This window comes from Capra hircus, chromosome 18 (genome assembly GCF_001704415.2).
Source record: "Capra hircus breed San Clemente chromosome 18, ASM170441v1, whole genome shotgun sequence".
Classification (NCBI taxonomy): Eukaryota; Metazoa; Chordata; class Mammalia; order Artiodactyla; family Bovidae; genus Capra; species Capra hircus.
Window position 1 is genome coordinate 52,778,694 of NC_030825.1, and position 21,268 is coordinate 52,799,961.

At 50.9% G+C, this 21,268-nt stretch overlaps 1 protein-coding gene across 2 annotated transcripts; it reads left to right on the forward strand.

Moving 5' to 3' along the window:
- Positions 685 to 5,038, forward strand: LOC108637993 (phospholipase A2 inhibitor and Ly6/PLAUR domain-containing protein-like). 2 transcript variants are annotated; one of them, XM_018062524.1, is made up of 5 exons: positions 685 to 1,114; positions 2,403 to 2,519; positions 3,922 to 4,074; positions 4,458 to 4,601; positions 4,790 to 5,038. In XM_018062524.1, the coding sequence occupies exons 1-5, from the start codon at positions 1,045 to 1,047 to the stop codon at positions 4,906 to 4,908; spliced, it is 603 nt and encodes a 200-aa protein (XP_017918013.1). In that variant the 5' UTR covers positions 685 to 1,044; the 3' UTR covers positions 4,909 to 5,038. The 2 variants fall into 2 exon arrangements, with proteins under 2 accessions (XP_017918013.1, XP_017918014.1); XM_018062525.1 differs by having other exon boundaries at positions 4,793 to 5,038.

The window sequence follows — 21,268 nt, forward strand, 5'->3', positions numbered from 1 at the left end:
AGTGCGTCTCCGCGGAGAGCGCCGAGAGGCGCCGAGTTCCCTAGCAACGAGCTTTTCCCGCCTGGCTCTGGCCAAACGGCTCTCTCGCCCCTCCTCCCGGTCACTTTCACACCAGGCTTTCCTAGCAACCGGCTTGGCCTGCAGGATTGGTCCCCAGCAGAAATTCGCCATCCTCAGCGCCCTAACTGAAGCCTGGAAAGCAAGAGGCCAGCAATCTTGAGTGGATTTTTTCAGGAAGCCGGGAGCCTATCGCAACACGATCCCCTCCATGGCTGGCTGGCTGGCTACCCTCCCCACACCAACACACAGACACACATCCAGACACACACCCCCAGGAAAATCTCTGATCCCTGAAGATCAGGCCTGAGGCAGAGACAGTGTGTAAAGGACCTTAATAAACCACAAAGCATGTGCCCGAACCAGACACACACCCAGCCTTCCTTTTCCAATGGGAACTCTGGGCATCTGTCCACTACCGTCCCCATGCCCTGAACAAGCAGCCCTCTGTTCCGTCTCCGAGAGAGCCATGTGCATCCTGGGGTGGGGTCGGAGATGGAGACAGACCAAACACAGAAAAGGGAGTATGAGCCAAGCATGCGCCGGCAAAACAAGCCTGGACTTGCTGGGCGCTCACAGATAGTGCCTCACCCACACTGGGCGCCTCCTTGGGGAAGGAGAGAAGGGGGAGTGTACCTGAGTCCTATCAGCTGCTCTGCCCTACAGGAAACAAAATGACCTGATTCTGATCTTGGGCTTCACATTAGAAAAAAAGGTGGTGAGGGCCAGGGCAGTGGGACCTGATGGAAGAGAGGGTTGGAAGCCCAGATGGCTAGGGCTGCATGGAGGAGGGGGCTGGGCACAAGATGCCACTGCTCCTTTTGGATTCTGGTTCCCTCTCCCCAACTCAGAGCTGCAGAGACCTACCCCAGGGCTTACCTCATCATTTCTTAGCCTAGGGGTAAGGTAGGTCCAGACCCACCCCTTCCTAGCTTCTTATAAGAACAGCTGGGGACCCGGGCCTGCAGGGTCACTCATCCATCCATCATGAAGCCTTCCATGAAACCCGAGACCTTCCTGCTGGCCTCCGCTCTGCTCTGCACCCTCCTGGGTCTGGGTAAGTGACTAGGGCTCTGGACTCCTGGAACCCTTAATACAAGGGGTATGAGAGAACATTCTGCCAGGTCCTCAAGGGAGAAGGGAAAGAGAAGGTGTCCTGGGAATTGAAATTCATGGAGAAGGCAGAGGGTAAAGGAGAGAAAGCCTGGGTCCCCAAGGGAGGAAAGCTAAAAAACATATGTGGGTTTAAATCTCTGAGAAAAGAGGGGTTTGGAAGGGGTCTGCTCCCTGTATCCCAGACAGTTTCTCAAAATAGACACCTGAATTCTAGAAAATCAGATGAGAGTATGATTAGTATTTTTCATTAGTATGAAAAAAATGAGGCGATGTCGAGAGACTTTCTTTCTCCCAGGACTCTAAGCAGTTCAGGTCCCCGGTGTCCTCCTCCCTTAGATGTAGGGGTTCAGGCAGCTCCACTTTCGCCAGGACCCGGATGTCTTATGTCTGGGCCCCCAGTTGCCTCCTCTCTCAGGACCAAGGAATCCAGGCCCTTATCCGCTTAGTCCTCGATCTTTCTTCTTGACCTGGGATGCAGATCTCCGCTCAGGTACCCCTGCCTGAGCACCCACTGCCTACCGGACTTAGCCTGGTACCCACAAGGGAAGGTGATCCCACTTCCAAAACCAGCTGGACATGAAGGTTCACGAAGGCCCATGAAGGAGTTCCCTAGTGGTTCAGTGCAGAATCTGCCTGCCAAAGCTGGGGACATGGGTGCAATCCCTGGTCCAGGAAGCATCTACATGCACTGGGTCAACTAAGACCCTTCACCACAACTACTGAGCTCAGGCTCTAGAGCCTGTGCTCTGCAAGCGGAGAAACCAGCACAAATGAGAAACCACAAACCGCAAGTAGGAAGTAGCATCTACTTGCTACAGCTAGACAAAAACCAACAAGAAGCAGCAACCCAGCACAGCCAACAATAGAAAAAAGAAAATTAATAATATAAAAAATATTTTCAAAGTTCATGGTATCTTCAGCAGGATCCCTCAAGGTTTATCAGGGGGTCTAGCATCAAAAGTCCCCAGCCTTGTAATTTGATAAACTTGCTCCCTGATCAGAGTTGCTTTCTGCCACGCCCCAGAGAGCAGCTTTGCTCCGAGCCCCATGGCATCCCTGCTAAGCTTCAGACAGATCCCAGTTCAGCGGCCAGTGTCCTCCCCATGAATAATTAGGGAGAAACCAGTCCTTCTTCCTTCAGACCCCTCCACCCCATCCCCATCCGGATTCGGGAGTCTCGGCCCACAGACTACAGCACCATTCACCAGAGCCCCGCTCTCTAACTGCAGGGTACCCGCTGAGCTGTGAGGTGTGTGTCGGTGACGGTCCCAGTTGCACTGGGAAACTGCAGACTTGTGCCCCGGATGAGGACTCCTGTGTCGTTGTCGTGACTGAGACCAACAGAAGTAAGAGGGCACGGGCTGGTATCAGATCCAGAGGAGGCGGGGGGCACCTTCATGGTGGCAGATACCGCCATGTGCTGGGTGAACCTTTGAGTGATGATTATGTCAGGAAAGAGGGAAAGGCAATCTCGAGGTGGGTAGTGGACAGAGAATCCTGTGGAATGACAGGAACCACTGTTGCCAAGGATTTCTGAAGATGAGACTCCAAAGAGAGGATGGGGAAGTGCAGATACAGACTTTCTTACCAAAGAAAGAATTAGGAAAGCAACAGACATGGGGGAAGAGTGGAATCCAGAGAAGCGGAAAATCTAATATGTAAAAGGTGAAGGAGTGGGCGTAAAAAGGACTTGGGTGACTTGCAAAGAAAGTGATCAGGTTGATTCTCTGGAGCTGGGAGGGGTCTCCCAGAGATGCGGTCTGCAACAGACTGTTCCTGACATGAGAAAGAGGGAGATACTGGCGCTACTGGGTGTGAGCTCAGCTGTGTCTGAGTCTTTGTGACCCCATGGAGTGTAACCCTTCAGGCTCCTCTGTCCTGGGATTTTCCAGGCAAGAATACTGGAGAGGCTTGCCATAGCCTCCTCCAGGGGATCGTCCCCACCCAGGGATGGAACCCGCGTCTCTTGCATCTCCTACATTGGCACGGGGGTTCTTTATCACTGCACCACCTGGGAAGTCCCAATACTGTCATAGAGAGAGAGACGTCTAAGGACAGATGATCCCGGGGCACACTCCATGAAGTCGCCAAGAATCAGGCACAACTGAGCACCCACACACCCAAGCACGGGGGGTAAAGAGCAGAAACCCTAGGCCTGGAGGAGCCGACCCAGCCTACGGTGGGGAAGGGGAAGGCCAGGGAGACTGGAAGACACCACTTCAGGAAGACCTGAGAGAAGCCAAGGAGGGCAGGAAGAGACCATAGCCAGGAAGTCTGGGGAGTGACCCTGGGAAATCCGGAAGCGTCTACCTTAGGTGGAGAAGGAAATGGGTGTTACAGCAGGTGGGGATGGCAGCCCCATCCCAGCATTTGGTGGGTGGAATTCCAGGGGTCAGGGGAAGGCTGAAGACTGGAAGAGACCATTCACACAGGCATAGGGGTAGTCACAGGTGGTCTGGAAAAGACCACTGCAGGTGGGAGCCCTGCAGGATGGCAGTGGGGTGGCCCTGGGGCTGAAAGGCCTACCCTGGAGAGTCCAGCACAGCCTGGGGGCTGCGGGAGGATGGGTTGCATATGGAATGAACCATTCAGAGGATGCCCCAGGCAGAATAGAGGTCTAAATTGGGGAGGTGGAGGAGACCTGTCTAGACAGCAGTGGGCTGAGGCAACTCTAAGGTGGGGGAGACACCCCAGGGCAAGGGTCCAGAGCAGGGGCCACTGAGCCCCCTGCCCACGGCCATCCTGCAGAGGCCTCCTTGGCGGTGACCAGCTACAAGGGGTGTGCGAAATCCAGCGAGTGTGATTCTGGACTCTTTGGCATCACCGTGAACCCTGAGAACTACATGGGCTCCAGGAGGCGCTGCTGCCAGAAGGATGGCTGCAACCAGGACCCCCTGCCCGGTAAGCCCCAGCTGAGCCTGATGGCTGGAGTCCCGCCCTGCCCACCCCTCCCCCGCAGAGCCAGCTCTGAGCACCTGTCTCTGACCTGCGCTGTCACGGGGCAAGCGTCTTCCTGGCGCTGAGCCTTGGTCTCTTGTCCTGTAAACTGCGGTGTCCAGGGACGTCCCTGGTGGTCCACTAAGCCTCCATGCTCCCTATGCAGGGGTTGGATCCCTGGTCAGGGAACTCGATTCCACAAGGCGCAACTAAGATCCAACACAGCCAAATAAACATTGTTTTCTGAAAATGCAGTGTCCGTTACCAACAGCTGTCCGCTGATGGGTTGGGAGGTTGGGAAGGGGACTCGCGTCTCCGATTACCTGACCCTCCACCCTCCCCTTCAGCGTTCGTGAGAAACCACACAGAGAATGGCCTTCGCTGTCCTTCCTGCATCGCTGCCTTTACGGAAACATGCACTGCCAGTGAGGAAGCGCTCTGCGTTGGCGAGGAAACCCGCTGTGTCACCCTGTCTGGCCTGGTCCAGCCTGGTAAGGGGCACCTGGAATTCGGGAGGAGGGACAGGGGTCCAGACAGGCCCAGAACTGGAGCCTCATGCTTCCAGATTCTAAGGGAGAGAGTGGCTCCAAAGATCTGGGGGAGAAGGTTTCTGGGGCCTATGACCCTGGACTAGGAGGAAGGAGTCTGGCGATCCTGACTAATCTAAAATCCCTTGCAGCAGGTGTCAAATTTGCTGTCCGGGGCTGTGGTATGGAGACTGCCTGCCACACCAAGCCTGGGACCCTGGTGCCCTCAGGCGCTCGTTTGTTCACCATCAAGAAGACCAGCTGTCTTTGAAGCCCCCAGGCTTCTGGCAAGGCTGAGTGAAGAACTGAGGCCCATGTGGTGTTTGGCCTCCATTTCTTCTCATCTATGGTTCTAGAAATTGCTACGGTTCCCATGTGTCTATAAATTAAACAAGTTAACAATCCTGAGTCTGTGATGTGCTGTATTTTGGGGAGAAGGGATGCAAGAAGCAGGGTCCTGAACCCTTGGGAACCGTCTCTTTGTAAGAAAGAAAGGGAAGATGCTACCTTTTCTTAAGGGATTACTTCCTGTCTGGTCCCCATGCTAAGTGTTTTCCATGCGGTACCTCATTTCATAATCACAACTCAGTGACGCTGAAAGTATTGTCCCCATTTTACAGAGGAACACACTGAGGCACGGATTGTGGTGTCACTTACCCTGGGTCAAACCGCTGGGAGGGTCAGACTCCAGAGTCCATGATCAGCTCTCCTAGTTAACCTGTTTTTGCCCCAGAGTTCATGTTCGTCAATGTGGATATAATAGCTATAACTTTAACGGGCTGTCTTAAGAGTCAAATGAAAGAAAACGAAACAAGGACTTAGTGCCGTGCCTAGCACCTTTCAGGGGCTTCCCTGCTGTCTCAGACAGGAATCTGCCTTCCAATGTGGGAGACGCGGGTTCGACGCCTGGATGTGCAAGACCCTCTGGAGAAGGGCCTGGCAACCCACTCCATTATTTTTGCCTGGAGCATCCCCCGGACAGAGAAGTCTGACAGGCTGCAGTCCATCGGGTCACAAAGAGTCAGAGCCCACTCAGTGGCTGAGCACACTGCACTAGCGCCTTTAAGACAGTGTGCATTCTGGAGACAATGTGTCTGGCCAATACTTACCACCCTAATAGCTACTACTTACTCAGTAGTCATGTGTGGCAGATGCTGCTGTTGCTGCTGCTAAGTTACTTCAGTCGTGTCCGACTCTGTGGGACACCATAGACGGCAGACCACCAGGCTCCCCATTCCTGGGATTCTCCAGGCAAGAACACTGGAGTGGGTTGACATTTCCTTCTCCAATGCATGAAAGTGAACAGTGAAAGTGAAGTTGCTCAGTCGTATCCAACTCTTAGTGTCCCCATGGACTGCAGCCTGCCAGTCTCCTCCGTCCATGGGATTTTCCAGGCAAGAGTACTGGAGTGGATTGCCATTGCCTTCTCTGGTGGCAGATGCTAGACCTTGGCACCTATCAGGATACTCCGGATTATGCTACAGTAACAAGCAAGTCCCTAAACTCAGTCTTTAAAACAACAAAGTTGTATTAGTCTGTTGATGCTGTAGTAATGTTGTGTAACAAACCATGCCCAAATTGAGACTTGTAAAAAGAGACGTTCTTCTTCCTAAGGGTTTGTAGGTATCTGGGGCGGCTCTGTTTCTGGCTGTGCACTGGTGGGTTTGGCTCCCGTTTGGGAGGGGACTCTAGTTCTCCTCTGTGCGGTTCCAGAGCCTTCTGGGACTGTGACTCCCTGGTTAACGTCCTTCTCATGACAGATGACAGGGGCACAGAACCCAAGTGCACCAAAGGTCCCTGCGGAGGTTTGGGGGTGAGAAGGAGTTCCATCCTGCACACAACCCCAGCATCCCTCCTCTCCAGGGACCCTGAAGTCCTCACCCTGGATCCCTCCTCCCTCAGACCCAGCAATCTCGGCTTCCAGCTCACAGAGTCCCAAGCATCTTCCACCCCCCTGAAACCCCAAACAACAGACACACAACAGAATTTCTACTTTTTTATTCACTCCTCTAAAAAACACCACAGGCAAACCGCCCCTGGGGCTTCATGGTTCCCTACCTCAATGGACACACATGTATCGTTATCCAGACTGGAAGAAATTCAGCTAAGCTGATGAGGCTTTTGGACCTCCTCTGCTTCTGCCGGTGGCAACACTGAGTTTGTTTTCTTGAATTTCTGCCTTCAAGGGCCTGCCAGCCTGCAGATGCCACGTAGATTCAACCTGAGGTCAGCCAGTGATCCCTCCACAAGGGAGTCTTCAGTCTTTTCTGTTTGGATGCTCCCAGAGACAGATGCCTCACTAGCAACTTGCAGATGGAATTCCTATTCCCCAAGAGGGACCAAAGGGTCTCCAGTTCTCTCACACAGACCCCAATTCCCTCCTCTCCATGGAGACCTTTCACCAGCCATGAATTACGAAGCGAGGACCACAGCCCTCTGGGAAGCCAGGAGTTCTGAGACTCCAAGAACTGTCCTTCTCCCAAAGAAGATTTAAAGCCCTCTTTGGATGCAGGCCTATCCCCAACCCCGGAAACCTACATCGTATACCCTATGTGGCTCAGAAGCCTAAGGATTCCAGCTCCCTGGGGAACCCAGAGCCCCCTCCTTCATGTCAGAATCCCCAGTGTGAAGGAGACCGCCTTCATCAGCAATCAGGGCGTCCAATTCCTACTCTGCAGGGTGACTAGACACCTATTAGATCTACTTTCTACTCTTAGAGACCAAGATAGCCTCATTCCAGGAGTCCAAACCCTCAACTCCCTTGAGGAGTTCCATAGTCTAATGGTCCCCAGAGAAATAAGGAATTCCGTCCCTAAAACTCTTATTTCCCTTCAGGACCTAGGAATCCTGGAGACTATATATCACCCACTCCAGCCCCTGGTCAGAGCCCTTATTCCCTTCAAGCACCCAGGATTCTGACAGCCGACCCTTCAGTCTGCGATCTCTCAGGCCCAGACATCCCATGTTAAGCGTCTGGACCCCGCGCCCTCTCCCTCTCACCGGGTCTTGAGTCCTCAGCCCCAGCCAGGCAGCTAGGGCCCTGGGCACACGCGGAAGTCCTGGCCCTCAGCCCAGCTCTCACTGCGCGGGCACCTGCGGCGCCAGCACTGCTTTGGCGACCGCGCGCATCTCGACCAGCGCCTGCTGCAGGGCCACGCCGCGCGCCGTGGATGCTGCGGGCTGCTGCTGCTAGGTCGCTTCAGTCGTGTCTGACTCTGCGCGACCCCATAGACGGCAGCCCATCAGGCTCTTCCGTCCCTGGGATTCTCCAGGCAAGAACACTGGAGTGGGTTGCCATTTCCTTCTCCAATGCAGGAATCTGAAAAGTGAAAGTGAAGTTGCTCAGTCGTGTCCGACTCTTAGCGACCCCATGGACTGCAGCCTGCCAGTCTCCTCCGTCCATGGGATTTTCCAGGCAAGAGTACTGTAGTGGGTGCCATTGCCTTCTCTGGTGGGATGCCGGCACAACACTAATCTCCAGCTGCTCCTCGTCAGGCTCCGCCAGCAGGGGGAGCCAGAGAGAGAGAGAGAGAGAGCACCTGGGCTGCTGCAAGGCTGGTGAAGGGAGGCAGGATCGTGCAGGTCACGTGTTCAGCACCCCAGGTGTGCTTTGAGGCCGCTTTGGTGGGGGGGGGGGCGGATCTGGGAGGGGTCGCGCAGGTGAGTCCAGGTTGCAGTGTCCCAGGACCTGCAGAACTAGCCTCACCGCACGATCTCAGGCTAAGACCAGAATCAGCTGCGGATCACCCCCTCCTCAGGATCTGAGTTTCTGCCCCAAGGGTTCACCTCCAAGCTTCCAAACATCCTCATTTCTGTAATTCCAACCTCTTCCTTTTCCTGCTCCAGCCCTAAGTGTGGTGGCTGCTCCCAGCACTTGCTTCTGTGTTCTACCCGCGTCTTCTGTCCTCTTTAGTCAATGGTGGTGCTTTAGTCACCAAGGCGCGTCCGGCTCTTTGCGACCCCATGGAATGTAGCCCGCCAGGCTCCTTGGTCCATGGAGCTCTCCACGCAAGAATACTGGACCCCACTCAGTGACTGCCCTTTCCTCCTCCTGGAGATCTTCCCACACCAGGAATCCAACTGGTGTCCCCTGCATTGAAGGCAGATTCTTCACTGACTGAGCCACCTCCTTACTAGTTCTTTATATTAATTCTCTGGTAAACTAACTGCTGTGGTTTCAGCCTCCTGGTGGGACCCTGACTGATACAGGGTGGCACTGATGTTGGTGTCTGCCTTGTCAGTGATTCCAAGTGGCACAGAGCTTGCTTTTCAAAGGGCTCTAGGTGGCAGGAATACTTTGGCCATAGGATGTGAAGATCTGACTCACTGGGGAAGTCCCTGATGCTGGGAAAGTTTGTGGCAGGAGGAGAAGGGGGTGACAGAGGATGAGACGGTTGTATGGAATCACTGACTCAACAGACATGAATTTGAGCAGACTCTGGGATATAGTGAAGAAGCGGGAAGCCTGGCGTGCTGCAGTCCATGGGGTCTCAAGGAAGCGGACAGGACTTAGCGACTGAACGACAATGTGGCGGGAGCAGGATGGGAAGGGAAACAGGGCATGAGCGCCCACTCAGGAAGACAGGCCTCTCAGGAGCCGCCCCTGGACTCTCGGAGCGCAGAGCAGAGGTCTCCTGCTGCGGGTAAATGAAGGAGAAATGTGCCTTGTGGGGGTGTCCGTGGGTGGCCTTAGCTCTGCAGGGACAAGAGACAAAACATGAAAACTTCTCTCTGCCTCTCTGCAGACTCAGTAGCCAATAATGGCTTCCCTCGGGGCTCTGATGGTAAAGAATCTGCCTGCAATGCAGGAGACCTGGATTGGATCCCTAGGTCCGGAAGACCCCATGGAGAAGGGAATGGCAACCCACTGCAGTATTCTCATCCATGATCGCTACTGTCAACAATTTGGAGCAAAAATCCTAACTAGTTGTCAGTGTGGAAAGACCCAAGTTGAAAACTCTAAGTGGTGCCATATATGTAGTATCACCTGGTGCCAGGGCAGATCCTCTTTGGAGGAATGAACTTCAAACCAGCCCCTCAAAGAATTTCCACCAATATATTACCCTAAGAGGAATTAACACACACACACACACACACACACCATTCAGTTCAGTTCAGTTCAGTTCAGTCGCTCAGTCGTGTCCGACTCCTCGCAATCCCATGAATTGCAGCACGCCAGGCCTCCCTGTCCATCACCAACTCCTGGAGTTCACTCAGACTCGTGTCCATCGAGTCAGTGATGTCATCCAGCCATCTCATCCTCGGTTGTCCCCTTCTCCTCCTGCCCCCAAGCCCTCCCAGCATCAGAGTCTTTTCCAGTGAGTCAACTCTTTGCATGAGGTGGCCAAAGTACTGGAGTTTCAGCTTTAGCATCATTCCTTCCAAAGAAATCCCAGGGCTGATCTCCTTCAGAATGGACTGGTTGGATCTCCTTGCAGTCCAAGGGACTCTCCAGAGTCTTCTCCAACACCACAGATCAAAAGCATCCATTCTTCGGCACTCAGCCTTCTTCACAGTCCAACTCTCACATCCATACATGACTGCTGGAAAAACCATAGCCTTGACTAGACAGACCTTTGTTGGCAAAGTAATGTCTCTGCTTTTGAATATGCTATCTAGGTTGGTCATAACTTCTCTTCCAAGGAGTAAGCGTCTTTTAATTTCATGGCTGCAGTCACCATCTGCAGTGATTTTGCAGCCCCAAAAAATAAAGTCTGACACTGTTTCCACTGTTTCCCCATCTATTTCCCATGAAGTCATGGGACCGGATGCCATGATCTTCGTTTTCTGAATGTTGAGCTTTAAGCCAACTTTTTCACTCTCCTCTTTCACTTTCATCAAGAGGCTTTTTAGTTCCTCTTCACTTTCTGCCATAAGGGTGGTGTCATCTGCATATCTGAGGTTATTGATAGGCTGCCATGATTAAGGATCGGTAGAAACCACAAACTGCAAACTCAGACACACAAAGATTGCATATATTGATTGTGGAAACCCGGAAAGAGTGACAGACTGTATTTTCTGGGGCTCCAAAATTGCTGGCACGGTGACTGCCGCCATGAAACTAAAAGACGCTTGCTCCTTGGAAGAAAAGCTATGACAAACCTACACATCGTATTCAAAAGCAGAGACATCACTTTGCTGACAAAGGTCTGTATAGTGAAGGCTATGGCTTTTCCAGTAGTCATGTACGGACGTGAGCTTTGGACCATAAAGAAGGCTGAGCACCAAAGAGCTGATGCTTTCAAACTGTGGTGCTGGGGAAGACTCCAAGGAGATCAATCCAGTCCATCCTAAAGTAAATCAACCCTGAATATTCATTGGAAGGACTGATGCTGAAGCCCCAATACTGTGGCCACCTGATGTGAAGAGCTGACTCATTCGAAAAGACCCTGATGTTAGGAGGGCGTCCTTGGTGGTCAGATGATAAAGCATCCGCCTGCAATGTGGGAGACCTGGGTTCGATCCCTGGGGTGGGATGATCCCCTGCAGAAGGGAATGGCTGCCCACTCAGTGTTCTGGCCTGGAGAGTTCCACAAGCAGTCAGTGGGCTTGGAAAGCGTCAGACACAACTGAGTGACTTCCACTTTCACGGATGCTGGGAAAGAGTGATGGCAGAAGGTGAACAGGGCAGCAGAGGCTGAGAGTTTAGATGGCATCGTGGGCTCACTGACTCAATGGACATGAGTCTGAGCAAACTCCAGGAGCCGGTGAAGGACAGGGAAGCCTGGTGTGCTGCGGGCCATGGGGTCGCAAAGAGCCGGCCACGACTAAGGTACTGAACAACAAACTGATATTATGAAACGCACAATATAAAAGTAAGTGGGTAAGAATCCCCCTCCAGTGCAGGACTCTCAGTTTCCATCCCAGGTCTGGGAAGATTCCACATGCCTCAGGGCAACTGAGTCCAAGCACCACAACTACTGACTCCAGGCACCAAAGGCCTGTGCTCCGCAGTAAGCAAAGCCTTTGTATGAGAAGCCCGTGCACAGCAATGAGAGTAAACTCCACTCGCTGCCACGAGAGAAAGCGCACGCTCAGCAATGAAGACCTGGTGCAGCCAAAACTGATAAATAAAGTGTAGTAATTGGAAGGAATGATGCTGAAGCTGAAACGCCAGTACTTTGGCCACCTCATGCGAAGAGTTGACTCACTGGAAAAGACTCTGAGGCTGGGAGGGATTGGGGGCAGGAGGAAAAGGGGACGAGAGAGGATGAGATGGTTGGATGGCACCAAACTCCATGGATGTGAGTTTGAGTGAACTCTGGGAGTTGGTGATGGACAGGGAGGCCTGGCGTGCTGCAATTCATGGGGTCCCAAAGAGTCGGACACGACTGAGCGACTGAACTGAACTGAACTGAACTGAATAATAATTTTTAAAAACCTCAAGGGAATGAGGAACTACTGACATAAGCGTTTCCAGCCTCTGCATACATAAAGTCCTGAGCTGACCATTCCACATTTCTAGGTAGATAAGAGGTGAATAATAAAGATCCACATACCAGATTAGATACAGTTTTAGTCAAAAATGCATTGACTCTTCTCATAATTAAAAGGATGGAATTCTGATCTGAATCTCTTTGCCAGGAAGTTTCTTTTCCTTTTAATTGCCCCAAGATGGTTGATTTTATGTAAAATTTTAATCAAGGAGGCCATTAGACTGGGTGATTCTAAAGCCTTAGGTAGCTTTAGTAAACCAATCAAAATTTAAGCCAGAGTTGATGAACTCCAGTCTAACAAAATGAAATCAACTAATCATGAACAGCCAAGTCCCTCGATTTTCTCAAGTAAGAAAATCCTTTCAGGTCCAGGGAGGTGGGATGGACTGGGAAACTGGGACTGACACCCGTATACTCCTGATACCCTCTCGGCAGAGACGGCTGATGAGAACCTGCTGTACGGCACGGGGCGCTGCACTCAGGGCTCTGTGCCAACCTAAATGGGGAGGAAATCCGGGAGTGAGGGGATACGTGTGTACCGGCAGCTGATTCACCTTGCTGCCCAGTGAGAACCAACACAACACTGTAAAGGAACTATATCCCAATAAAATTGATTAATTTGAAAAGTTCACGCTCAAGCCCAGTAAATAATTGCTCTGCTTCCATGTTTTCTCTCTGAAATCTTCTGTCCTCCTACCCACAAAGCACCTCTAATCATTTTTCAGTTTTGGCTGTCTGACTTGAATTGTCTGCCTAAATGAACTCTTCAAACTATAATGTGCCGCAGTTTACCTTTTACAACTGATAGGACCTTTATTTAATTAGTACCAATCTTTTTGGTCACACTGCACAGCTTGTGGGATTTTAGTTCCCCAATCAGGGACTGACTGAACCTGGGCCCCTGGCAATGAGAGAGTGGCGTCCTAACCACTGCACCACCAGGGAATTCCCTAAGACCTTTAGAATAAGAATGTGCGTTCAAGGAAAACCTCATTGGTTAGAATGTACTTTGTAAGGTGGAAAAAGTGCTGGTTAAAATTCAACGCACATCAGTTAAAAGACTCGTAGGTCTTCCATGGGGGCCCAGTGGCTAGAGTCTGCACTTCCTTGCAGGGGCCTGGGCCCGATCCCTGGTCAGTGAACTAGACCCTGCTGCCACGTGCAGCTGCACCTAAGGCCTGGCCCAGCGAAATCAACACATGAGGCCTGGCGATGTCAAGGGTTCAGTGAGGGCGTGTCGCTCACAGACTGCTGAAGGAAACGTGACGTGGAACAACCACTTTGGAAACCAGTCCATTTCTAATAGGAAAGCAAATCTGCCTGCATGCTAAATCAGTTCAGTTGTCTCCAACTCTCTGTGACCCTATGGACTGTAGCCCACCAGGCTCCTCTGTCCATGGGGCTCTCTAGGGAACAACACTGGAGTGGGTTGCCATGCCCTCCTCCAGGGCATCTTCCCAACCCAGGGATCGAACCCGCCTCTCCTGTGTCTCCTGCCTTGCAGGCAGATTCTTTACCACTGAGCCAACAGGCAAGTAAGTCCTAGACCTAAGGACTGAAGACCCTGCAATTTAACTCTTTTAGATGGTTACCCCAAGGATATCTCTGTACAGAGCCTTTACAAGAAGGCTCACAGCAGCTGTGTTCATAGTAGTCAAAAAGTGGTGGGCAGTTCCCTGGCGGTCTAGTGGTGAGGGCTTTTCACTTGCACTGCTGGGGTCTGAGTTCAATCCCTGCCTGGAGCACTAAGATCCTAAAAGCTGCGAGGTGCGGACAGATACAGCCACCAAAACGTGGCAACAGTCCAGAGGCCTGACGTCGAGATCTCCGCTTCCAGTGAAGCTTCTCAGCAACAAGGTGGAACAGACCACTAACGCACACACAATATGTGAGACCCCGTGTTCCCAGCTCCACCAGACTCTGCTGGACCGGCTTCCAACCTGGCACCACAAGCTCTCCTTGATGGCGCTATGACAAATTGTGTATCCATCACCCCTGCCTGCAATCACATAGGACTCTGTGGACGTTCCCTAAGGGTCGGGGCCTGGTTTGGTTTTGTTCACTACTGGTTCCTGAGCTTGGGCCGAGCTCTGCTGTACACTAGCTATAGCACCTTGAAGGCTCAGCTTTTGGAGCCTCAGTTTCTTTGTCTGTAAATTGGGGATGATCACCCTATGTAGGATATGCTTTACAGATGGGGAACCGAGATGCAGACAGGAAAATCAACAGCTTGCATGTCACACACAGGTAATGACTGGCAGAGAAATTCAGACCAACTGCCGGACTACACGCCAACCGTGCTCTCCAACTCCACAACTTCAATCCTTGTGGTAAAACCTCCACATCTTGGCACTTCCCTGGTGGCCCAGGGTTAGGACTCCCAGCTTCCACCGCAGGGGGCCTGGGTTCAATCCCTGGTCAGGGAACTAAGATCCCACTGCCACATGGCACGTCCAAAAAAAAATCAAGACTCAACACCTCTGCCTGGCCCAAATTAAAAGCATGGGACCCTCCATCCAGTAAGACATATACCTTTGTATTTTAATGACTAATTCAGATTTCACATATGAGTACTTCTACTTTTAACACACACAGATGCTCCCTTGTCTGTCTTTCTTATGATAGACAAAAATTTCGGATTAAAAAATATGGAAACAACCCAAATGTCCATATGAATGGACATATAGTGCATGATTCCCTACAATGGAACAGTGAAAAGGCAAGTATTAGTCACTGAGTCAGGGCCCACGCTTTGTGACCCCCATGGACTGTAGCCCGCCAGGCTCCTCTGTTCATGGGATCTCCAGGCAAGAATACTGGAATGGGGTGCTATTCCCTTGCCCAGGGGATCTTCCCGACCCAGGGAACGAACCCTGGTCTCCTGCATTGCAGGCAGATTGTTCACCATCTGAGCTAATGGAACGGTATTCTGCTATAAACAGGAATGAAGCTCTGATGCAAGTTACAACATGGAGGAAATCCGAAAACTACGTGAAAGGAGCCAGACACAACAGGGAGCATACTGCAGGGTCTTATTTATAGGAAACATTCAGGACAGACAAATTCGGAGAGACAGAAAGCACATCAGCAGTACATACACACACTAGTATCCAGTAAATAACCAAAAGGACCTGCTGTGTAGCACAGAGAATGACACGCAATATTTTGTAATAACCTATAAGAGAAGAGAATCGGAAGAGCAATATATAACACATACATGTATAAATACGAATCACTGCTATACACCTGAAAGTACCACCACACTGTAAACCAACTCTACCTCAAGCTTTTTACAAAATCAGAGAGAGAAGTTCAGAAAAATAATCATATAGTTTTTAAAATATAGGATGTAAATATTAGGATTTAAATATTAAAAAGGTTAATATCAAAAGTTGATTTAAATATACAGTAGCAATGTTAAATTCAGATTAATTCAATAAATTCGAGTGAAAAATAAAAAATAAACAACTGAATTTCATGTTTTTTTGCTTTTTTAAAAATGTACATCAGCAGTTGCTAAGGACAACTGTGGGAAGAGGGTAAGGGAATGACTACTGAATGGTTCTGGGGTTTTTTAGGGTGACGTGATGAAAATGTTCTGGATTAGACGCTGTAATGAATGCTGCACGCTGTGACTATACCAAATCCTCTGAATCACACACTTTCAATGGTTAAAGTAATGAACTTATGTTACATGAATTTTATCTCATGAAGAAAGAAGAGAGTGTTCGCTAAGTATCAGCAGTTAGGAGAAAGGCTTAAGCGCACGAGACTCATCTGGGGCCCAGGTCTGTGTGCACCTGTCTCAGGAAGACAGGATTCACGACAGTGGCATAAATGAGACACGGAAGGTCTGCCAACAAGGAGACATCTAGTTAAAACAACTTTTCCAAGATAAATATCATATGATATTGTCTCTATGCAAAATCTAAAAAAAAAAATTATACAAAAGGACTTATCTACAAAACAGAAAGAGACACACAGACTCAGGAGAACAAATTCATGGTTATCAGCGCGAATGCAGAGGCGGGGGAGGGACAGATAGGGAGCTCAGGATTCACATGCACACAGAGTTATATGTAAAATAGATAACCAACAAGAACCTACTGTACAACACAGGGAACTCTACTCAGTATTCTGTGAGAACCTGGGTGGGATATAACTTTGACAAAGCATAGATACATGTATATGCATAGCCGAATGACTTTGCTGTACACTTGAAATTAACACAACATCGTTAATCAACTCTAACTCTGCTTCAACATAAAATAAACATGAAAGGGCCTTCCCCAGTGATCCAGTGGTTAAGACTCTGAGCGTCCACTGCCGGAGGCACAGGGTCGATCCCTGGTTGGGGAACTAAGATCCTGCATGCCGCCCACTGTGGCCAACAAATTAAAAAAATTAAATTAAAATTTTAAAACAAGGTTCCACATCCATGAAAGGCAATGTTATGCACCATTCAGAAGAATAAGGTAGAACTTGATGCCATGACAGGACCTCTAAGATATGGTTTCTTGGAAAAAGCAAGGGTGATGACCATTACATATTACGTATTTTAAAAAAGGGGGTTCAGGTGAATCCATATGCTTGTATGTGGACAGAGGGACCTGGGGAACCACATGAGAAGCTGCTCACGATGACTGCCACAGGAGGGAAGACCTGGGCAGCAGGAATGGGGGGATGGGGCAGGAGGGGACGGAAGCAGGTGGCCTGTGGTGAGGACTTCCTTTTCAGTGTACACCCTCCCTTTTGTGCTTTCTTCAGTTATGGACCACATGAGCCTCCGCTGGCTCCTCTGGCTCGCTCACTCCCCACTTCCTGTCTTTCTTGCCCCCACTCCAACAGCGGTGCAGAATTAAACAGGATGCTCCTCATCATAAAAGAGACCAGCAAGACCATCCAGTAACACACACGTGAGTCCCCCCTTTACACACACACCTGCGTGCTGACACAGCACTTCTGCAAACATGATGTCACCGGATTTTCACGGTGACCCTGGGCGCCCATCACATTATCCCCCATGGACAGGTGAGAAAACAGCTTCTGAGAAAGGAAACCATTTGCCTGAGGTCACAGAGAGAGTAAGAGGGGGAGATGGGGACTTGAATTCCACCTGAGATTAACTTGTCACCCACCTGTATCTCTCTCTCAGTTGAAAATACTGCCTCTAGGCAAATGTATAATCTCTCTGGGCCTAGTTTCTGCATCATACAGGGGATAATAATAGATTTGAGGTGATGGGATTTTTATGAGGATTCAATGAACTAACCCATAGGAGGCATTTAGAATGGTAACTGGCAGGGTTTTCTTTTCTGGGGTGGGGGGCATTTTCCCAAGTTGGGCATTGAACCTGGGCCTCGTGGCATGGAGTGGAATCCTAACCATGCCTCACCACGGTTTTCCCAAACAGCTGTAACTGTGAATAAACTGTTAGCTCTCATTATTCTGACTGTACTACCTTAGGGAACTATGAGATATGTAAAGTCCAAAAATCATTCACAAAATCTTGTGGCTTTGTGAATAATTCCCGGGAGGAGAATTCTCAGCTTCTCTTTAATTTGCAAAAAGGTCCATGAACCAAAACATTTTCAGAACCACTGGGTAAGACAGACAATAATAAATTTAACACAATCCGGCAGGCCTTGCCCCCAGCACCCCTCCCCAAACACCCTTACATTGGAGGGATGAATGTGGCCAAAATCCGGAAGTGGAGGACTTCCCTGGTGGTCCAGTGGTTAAGAATCCGTGCCTCCAATGGGGCAGGGGGCTGGGGGCAGGTTCAATCCCCAGCTGAGGAACTAACGCCCCAAAGTGTCATGTGGTGTGGCCAAAAATTAAAAATAAAGAAAGACAGAGACTTCTCAAGAGATCCAGGAGCTACAACTCCATGCTTCCAATGCAGGGTGTCCAGGTTGCCAACCCTGGCCAGCTAACTAGATCCCACAGGCCGCAACTAAGACCCAACGCAGCCAAATATGAATAAATATAAAAAACAAAGGAAGTCAACATACGGACACAAAGAAGCAAGAAAAAGGCGGCTAGAGCACCCACACTGGGTTCAGCTCGCAGCACCACCATGCATGAGGGGTGATAACAGCTCCACCACCATTTGACTCCCTGGAGAGCCGGATCACGCAGGGTAACACCCAGGCAGCCCTGGGAACTCACTAGCTCACTTCTCCCACCAGCTCCTTGTGCCTGATGGGAACAGCCTGTTGGGAAGTCTGTCACCATCCTGGGTCAAACTGCCCTTTTCCCTTTGCTGCCTCCAACTTCACCAAGCATGTACCACAGCACTCTGCATTCCACAATGGTCACTAAGACTGGCCACTTCACTTTGGCCCTTCCTAGGCCTCAGTTTCTCCATCTTTAAAATGAGGTTGATTGGCTTAGATGATATGAGACACCTTCCAGTCCTAAGCCCAGAGCTTTGAGAAGGCAGAATGCATGGCAATGGTTTACTCTCTTGCAAATGAGGATGATAAGGTTCTGAAAAGAGCAGCAACCTACCTGGACCACACATGGATTCATTCCTGGCCTGGTCCCTGCATCACCTCTCTCCTCTGCTAAGGGACAGGGACCACACGGCTCATTGTCCAGGTGACGTGGTGGGGACCAAAGAGAAAGTGCCTCAGCTCACTGCCAGTTAACTCCAGAGTAGAGTGTGGACCCTGGACCTACAGATTTCCATTAAGGAGATGGAGGGAAGGAGACTTCTCTGGGGGCCCAGTGGTTAAGACTCTGAGCTTCCAGGGCAGGGACTCCAGTTCCGTTCACGGTCAGAGAACTAAGATCCTTCAGGCCACCAAGAGAGGGGGAATAAAACAAGATGGCGGGGGTGGAGGTGGCTGGCAGAATCACCTGGAGCACCACAGAGATGGTCTTAGAAGCTGCCCGTCATTTACGGTAAGTGTCTGCCTTGAGAAGGTTTTCTGCACAGTAGGTCTGGAGAGAAGAATAGAAAAGGGAATGTTAGGATCCAGAGATGAGAGCTATGTCCCCAGCTCTCAGATTAGTCTGAGAGTTCTCTCAAGCCCTCTGACATCACCCAGGTTTAAGTTTCCTTATAATACCCCCACATGCCGGGGTGCGGGGAAGAATGGATACCTGTATATGTATGTCTGAGTCCCTTTGCTGTTCACCTGAAACTATCCCAACTTTGTTATCTGGCTATGTTGCTGCTGCTGCTAAGTCCCTTCAGTCGTGTCCGGCTCTGTTCGACCCCATAGATGGCAGCCCACCACTCTCCCCCATTCTTGGGATTCTCCAGGCAAGAACACTGGAGTGGGTTGCCATTGCCTTCTCTTTTCTGGCTATACCCCAATTCAAAAACCTTCTAGTGTTAAAATAATAACCCCACACACACTCTACCTGGAGTCCCCTCTAACATTTTCCCCTGGAAATTCACCTCTGCTCCTTCCCAGGAAGCAAAACACCCCCCTTTTCTCTCAGCAAATTCCTCTATCTCACATCTCTCCAGAATTCCCGATGGCCTCCCAGAAACTCTCCCATGACCCTCCTTGCTGCTGCTGCTAAGTCCCTTCAGTCATGTCCGACTCTGTGCGACCCCGTAGATGGCAGCCCACCAGGCTCCCCCGTTCCTGGGATGACCCTCCTAGAATTGCACAAAGTCCCCTTTGTGAAAGGAAAACCAAAATGAAGTGCGTATTGCTTAAAGTGTCCTCTAAGTCGACCGGGGGTCACGGAGGAATTCTGACCAAGCGGGTCGCAGCTACAGTGGAATCTGACCTTTTGACCACTTATTGTATTCACACAGGAATCCAGAATACATGCCAGAAACTCAAGGTACTTATCAGACTCTTACTCTCCAGTACCTAGGAAAGCTTCTTCTTTAAAGCCAAATATTTCTTTCCGTGTATCACAGTCAATTAGAATTCTTCTCTCTCCACACGACTTTAGCCCCTGATTCCCGCTGCCAACACTCCGTTTACCGGAATCGTGTCTCCCAAACTGCAATTCTTAAGAACCCCAATAAAGCTCTTTGTTAGGCCTCCGCATACGGATTATTTTTCAACACCTCTGAGACTCCAGAAGTTCCAGAGCCCGCTGACGAATTCCTTCACTTCTTCCACCCTCCCCCACGCCAGTGCCTCACCGAGTCCTGGCTACTGCAGGACACCACATGGCGGAGGCGGATCTCCGGCATGTCAACGCCGTGTGGGCTTCGCCTGACTCAGAAGATGCACGAAGCTCTGAGTTTGGGGGGCTCTCAGCGGGCTGGGGGCGGGGGGGGCGGCCCTGGGCGGCCTTCACTGCGCAAGCGCACGAGACTGGGGCCTTTCAAACCCCGGTGCGCTGGCGGTTAGGTCACCACTACGCATGCCTAGTCCGTCTCCCCGGAGAGCTGCCAGACGCACCGTTCCATAGCAACGAGATTTTCCTGCCTTGCTCTGGCCAAACGGCTCTCTCGCCCCTCCTCCCGGTCACTTTCACACCAGTCTTTCCTAGCAACCGGCTTGGCCTGCAGGATTGGTCCCCAGCAGAAATTCGCCATCCTCAGCGCCCCAGCTGAAGCCTGGAAAGCAAGAGGCCAGGAAACTTGAGTGCATTTTTTCAGGAAGCCGGGAGCCTACCGCAACAGGATCCCCTCCATGGCTGACTGGCTGTCTACTCTCCCCACGCCCAACACACACAGACACACACGAGAAAATCTCTGATCCCTGAAGATCAGGCCCAAGGCAGAAGGAATATGTAAAGGACCTCAATAAACCACAAAGTATGTGCCCGAACCAGACACACACCCAGCCTTCCTTTTTCAGTGGGAACTCTGGGCATCTGTCCCCTACCATCCCCATGCCCTGAACAAGCAGCCCTCTGTTCAGTCTCCAGAGACCCATGTGCATCCTGGGGTGGGGTCGGAGATGGAGACAGACCAAACAAAGAAAAGGGAGTATGAGCCAAGCACATGCTGGCAAAACCAGCCTGGATTTGCTGGGCACTCACAGGTAGGGCCTCACCCACACTGGGCACCTCCTTGGGGAAGGAGAGAAGGGGGAGTGTACTGAGTCCTAGCAGCTGCTCTCCCCTACAGGAAGCAAAATGACCTGATTTTGATCGTGGGCTTCCCGTTAGAAAAATAGGGGGGCGAGGGCCAGGGCGGTGGAACCTGATGGAAGAGAGGGTTGGAAGCCCAGACGCCTGGGGCTGCATGGAGGAGGGGGCTGGGCACAA

Coding starts and splice junctions, on each gene's coding strand:
- LOC108637993 (XM_018062524.1), top strand. CDS start 1,045: ATGAAGCCTTCCATGAAACCCGAGACCTTCCTGCTGGCCTCCGCTCTG. Junction 1,115..2,402: donor CTGCACCCTCCTGGGTCTGG/GTAAGTGACTAG, acceptor CTCTAACTGCAG/GGTACCCGCTGAGCTGTGAG. Junction 4,602..4,789: donor GTCTGGCCTGGTCCAGCCTG/GTAAGGGGCACC, acceptor AATCCCTTGCAG/CAGGTGTCAAATTTGCTGTC.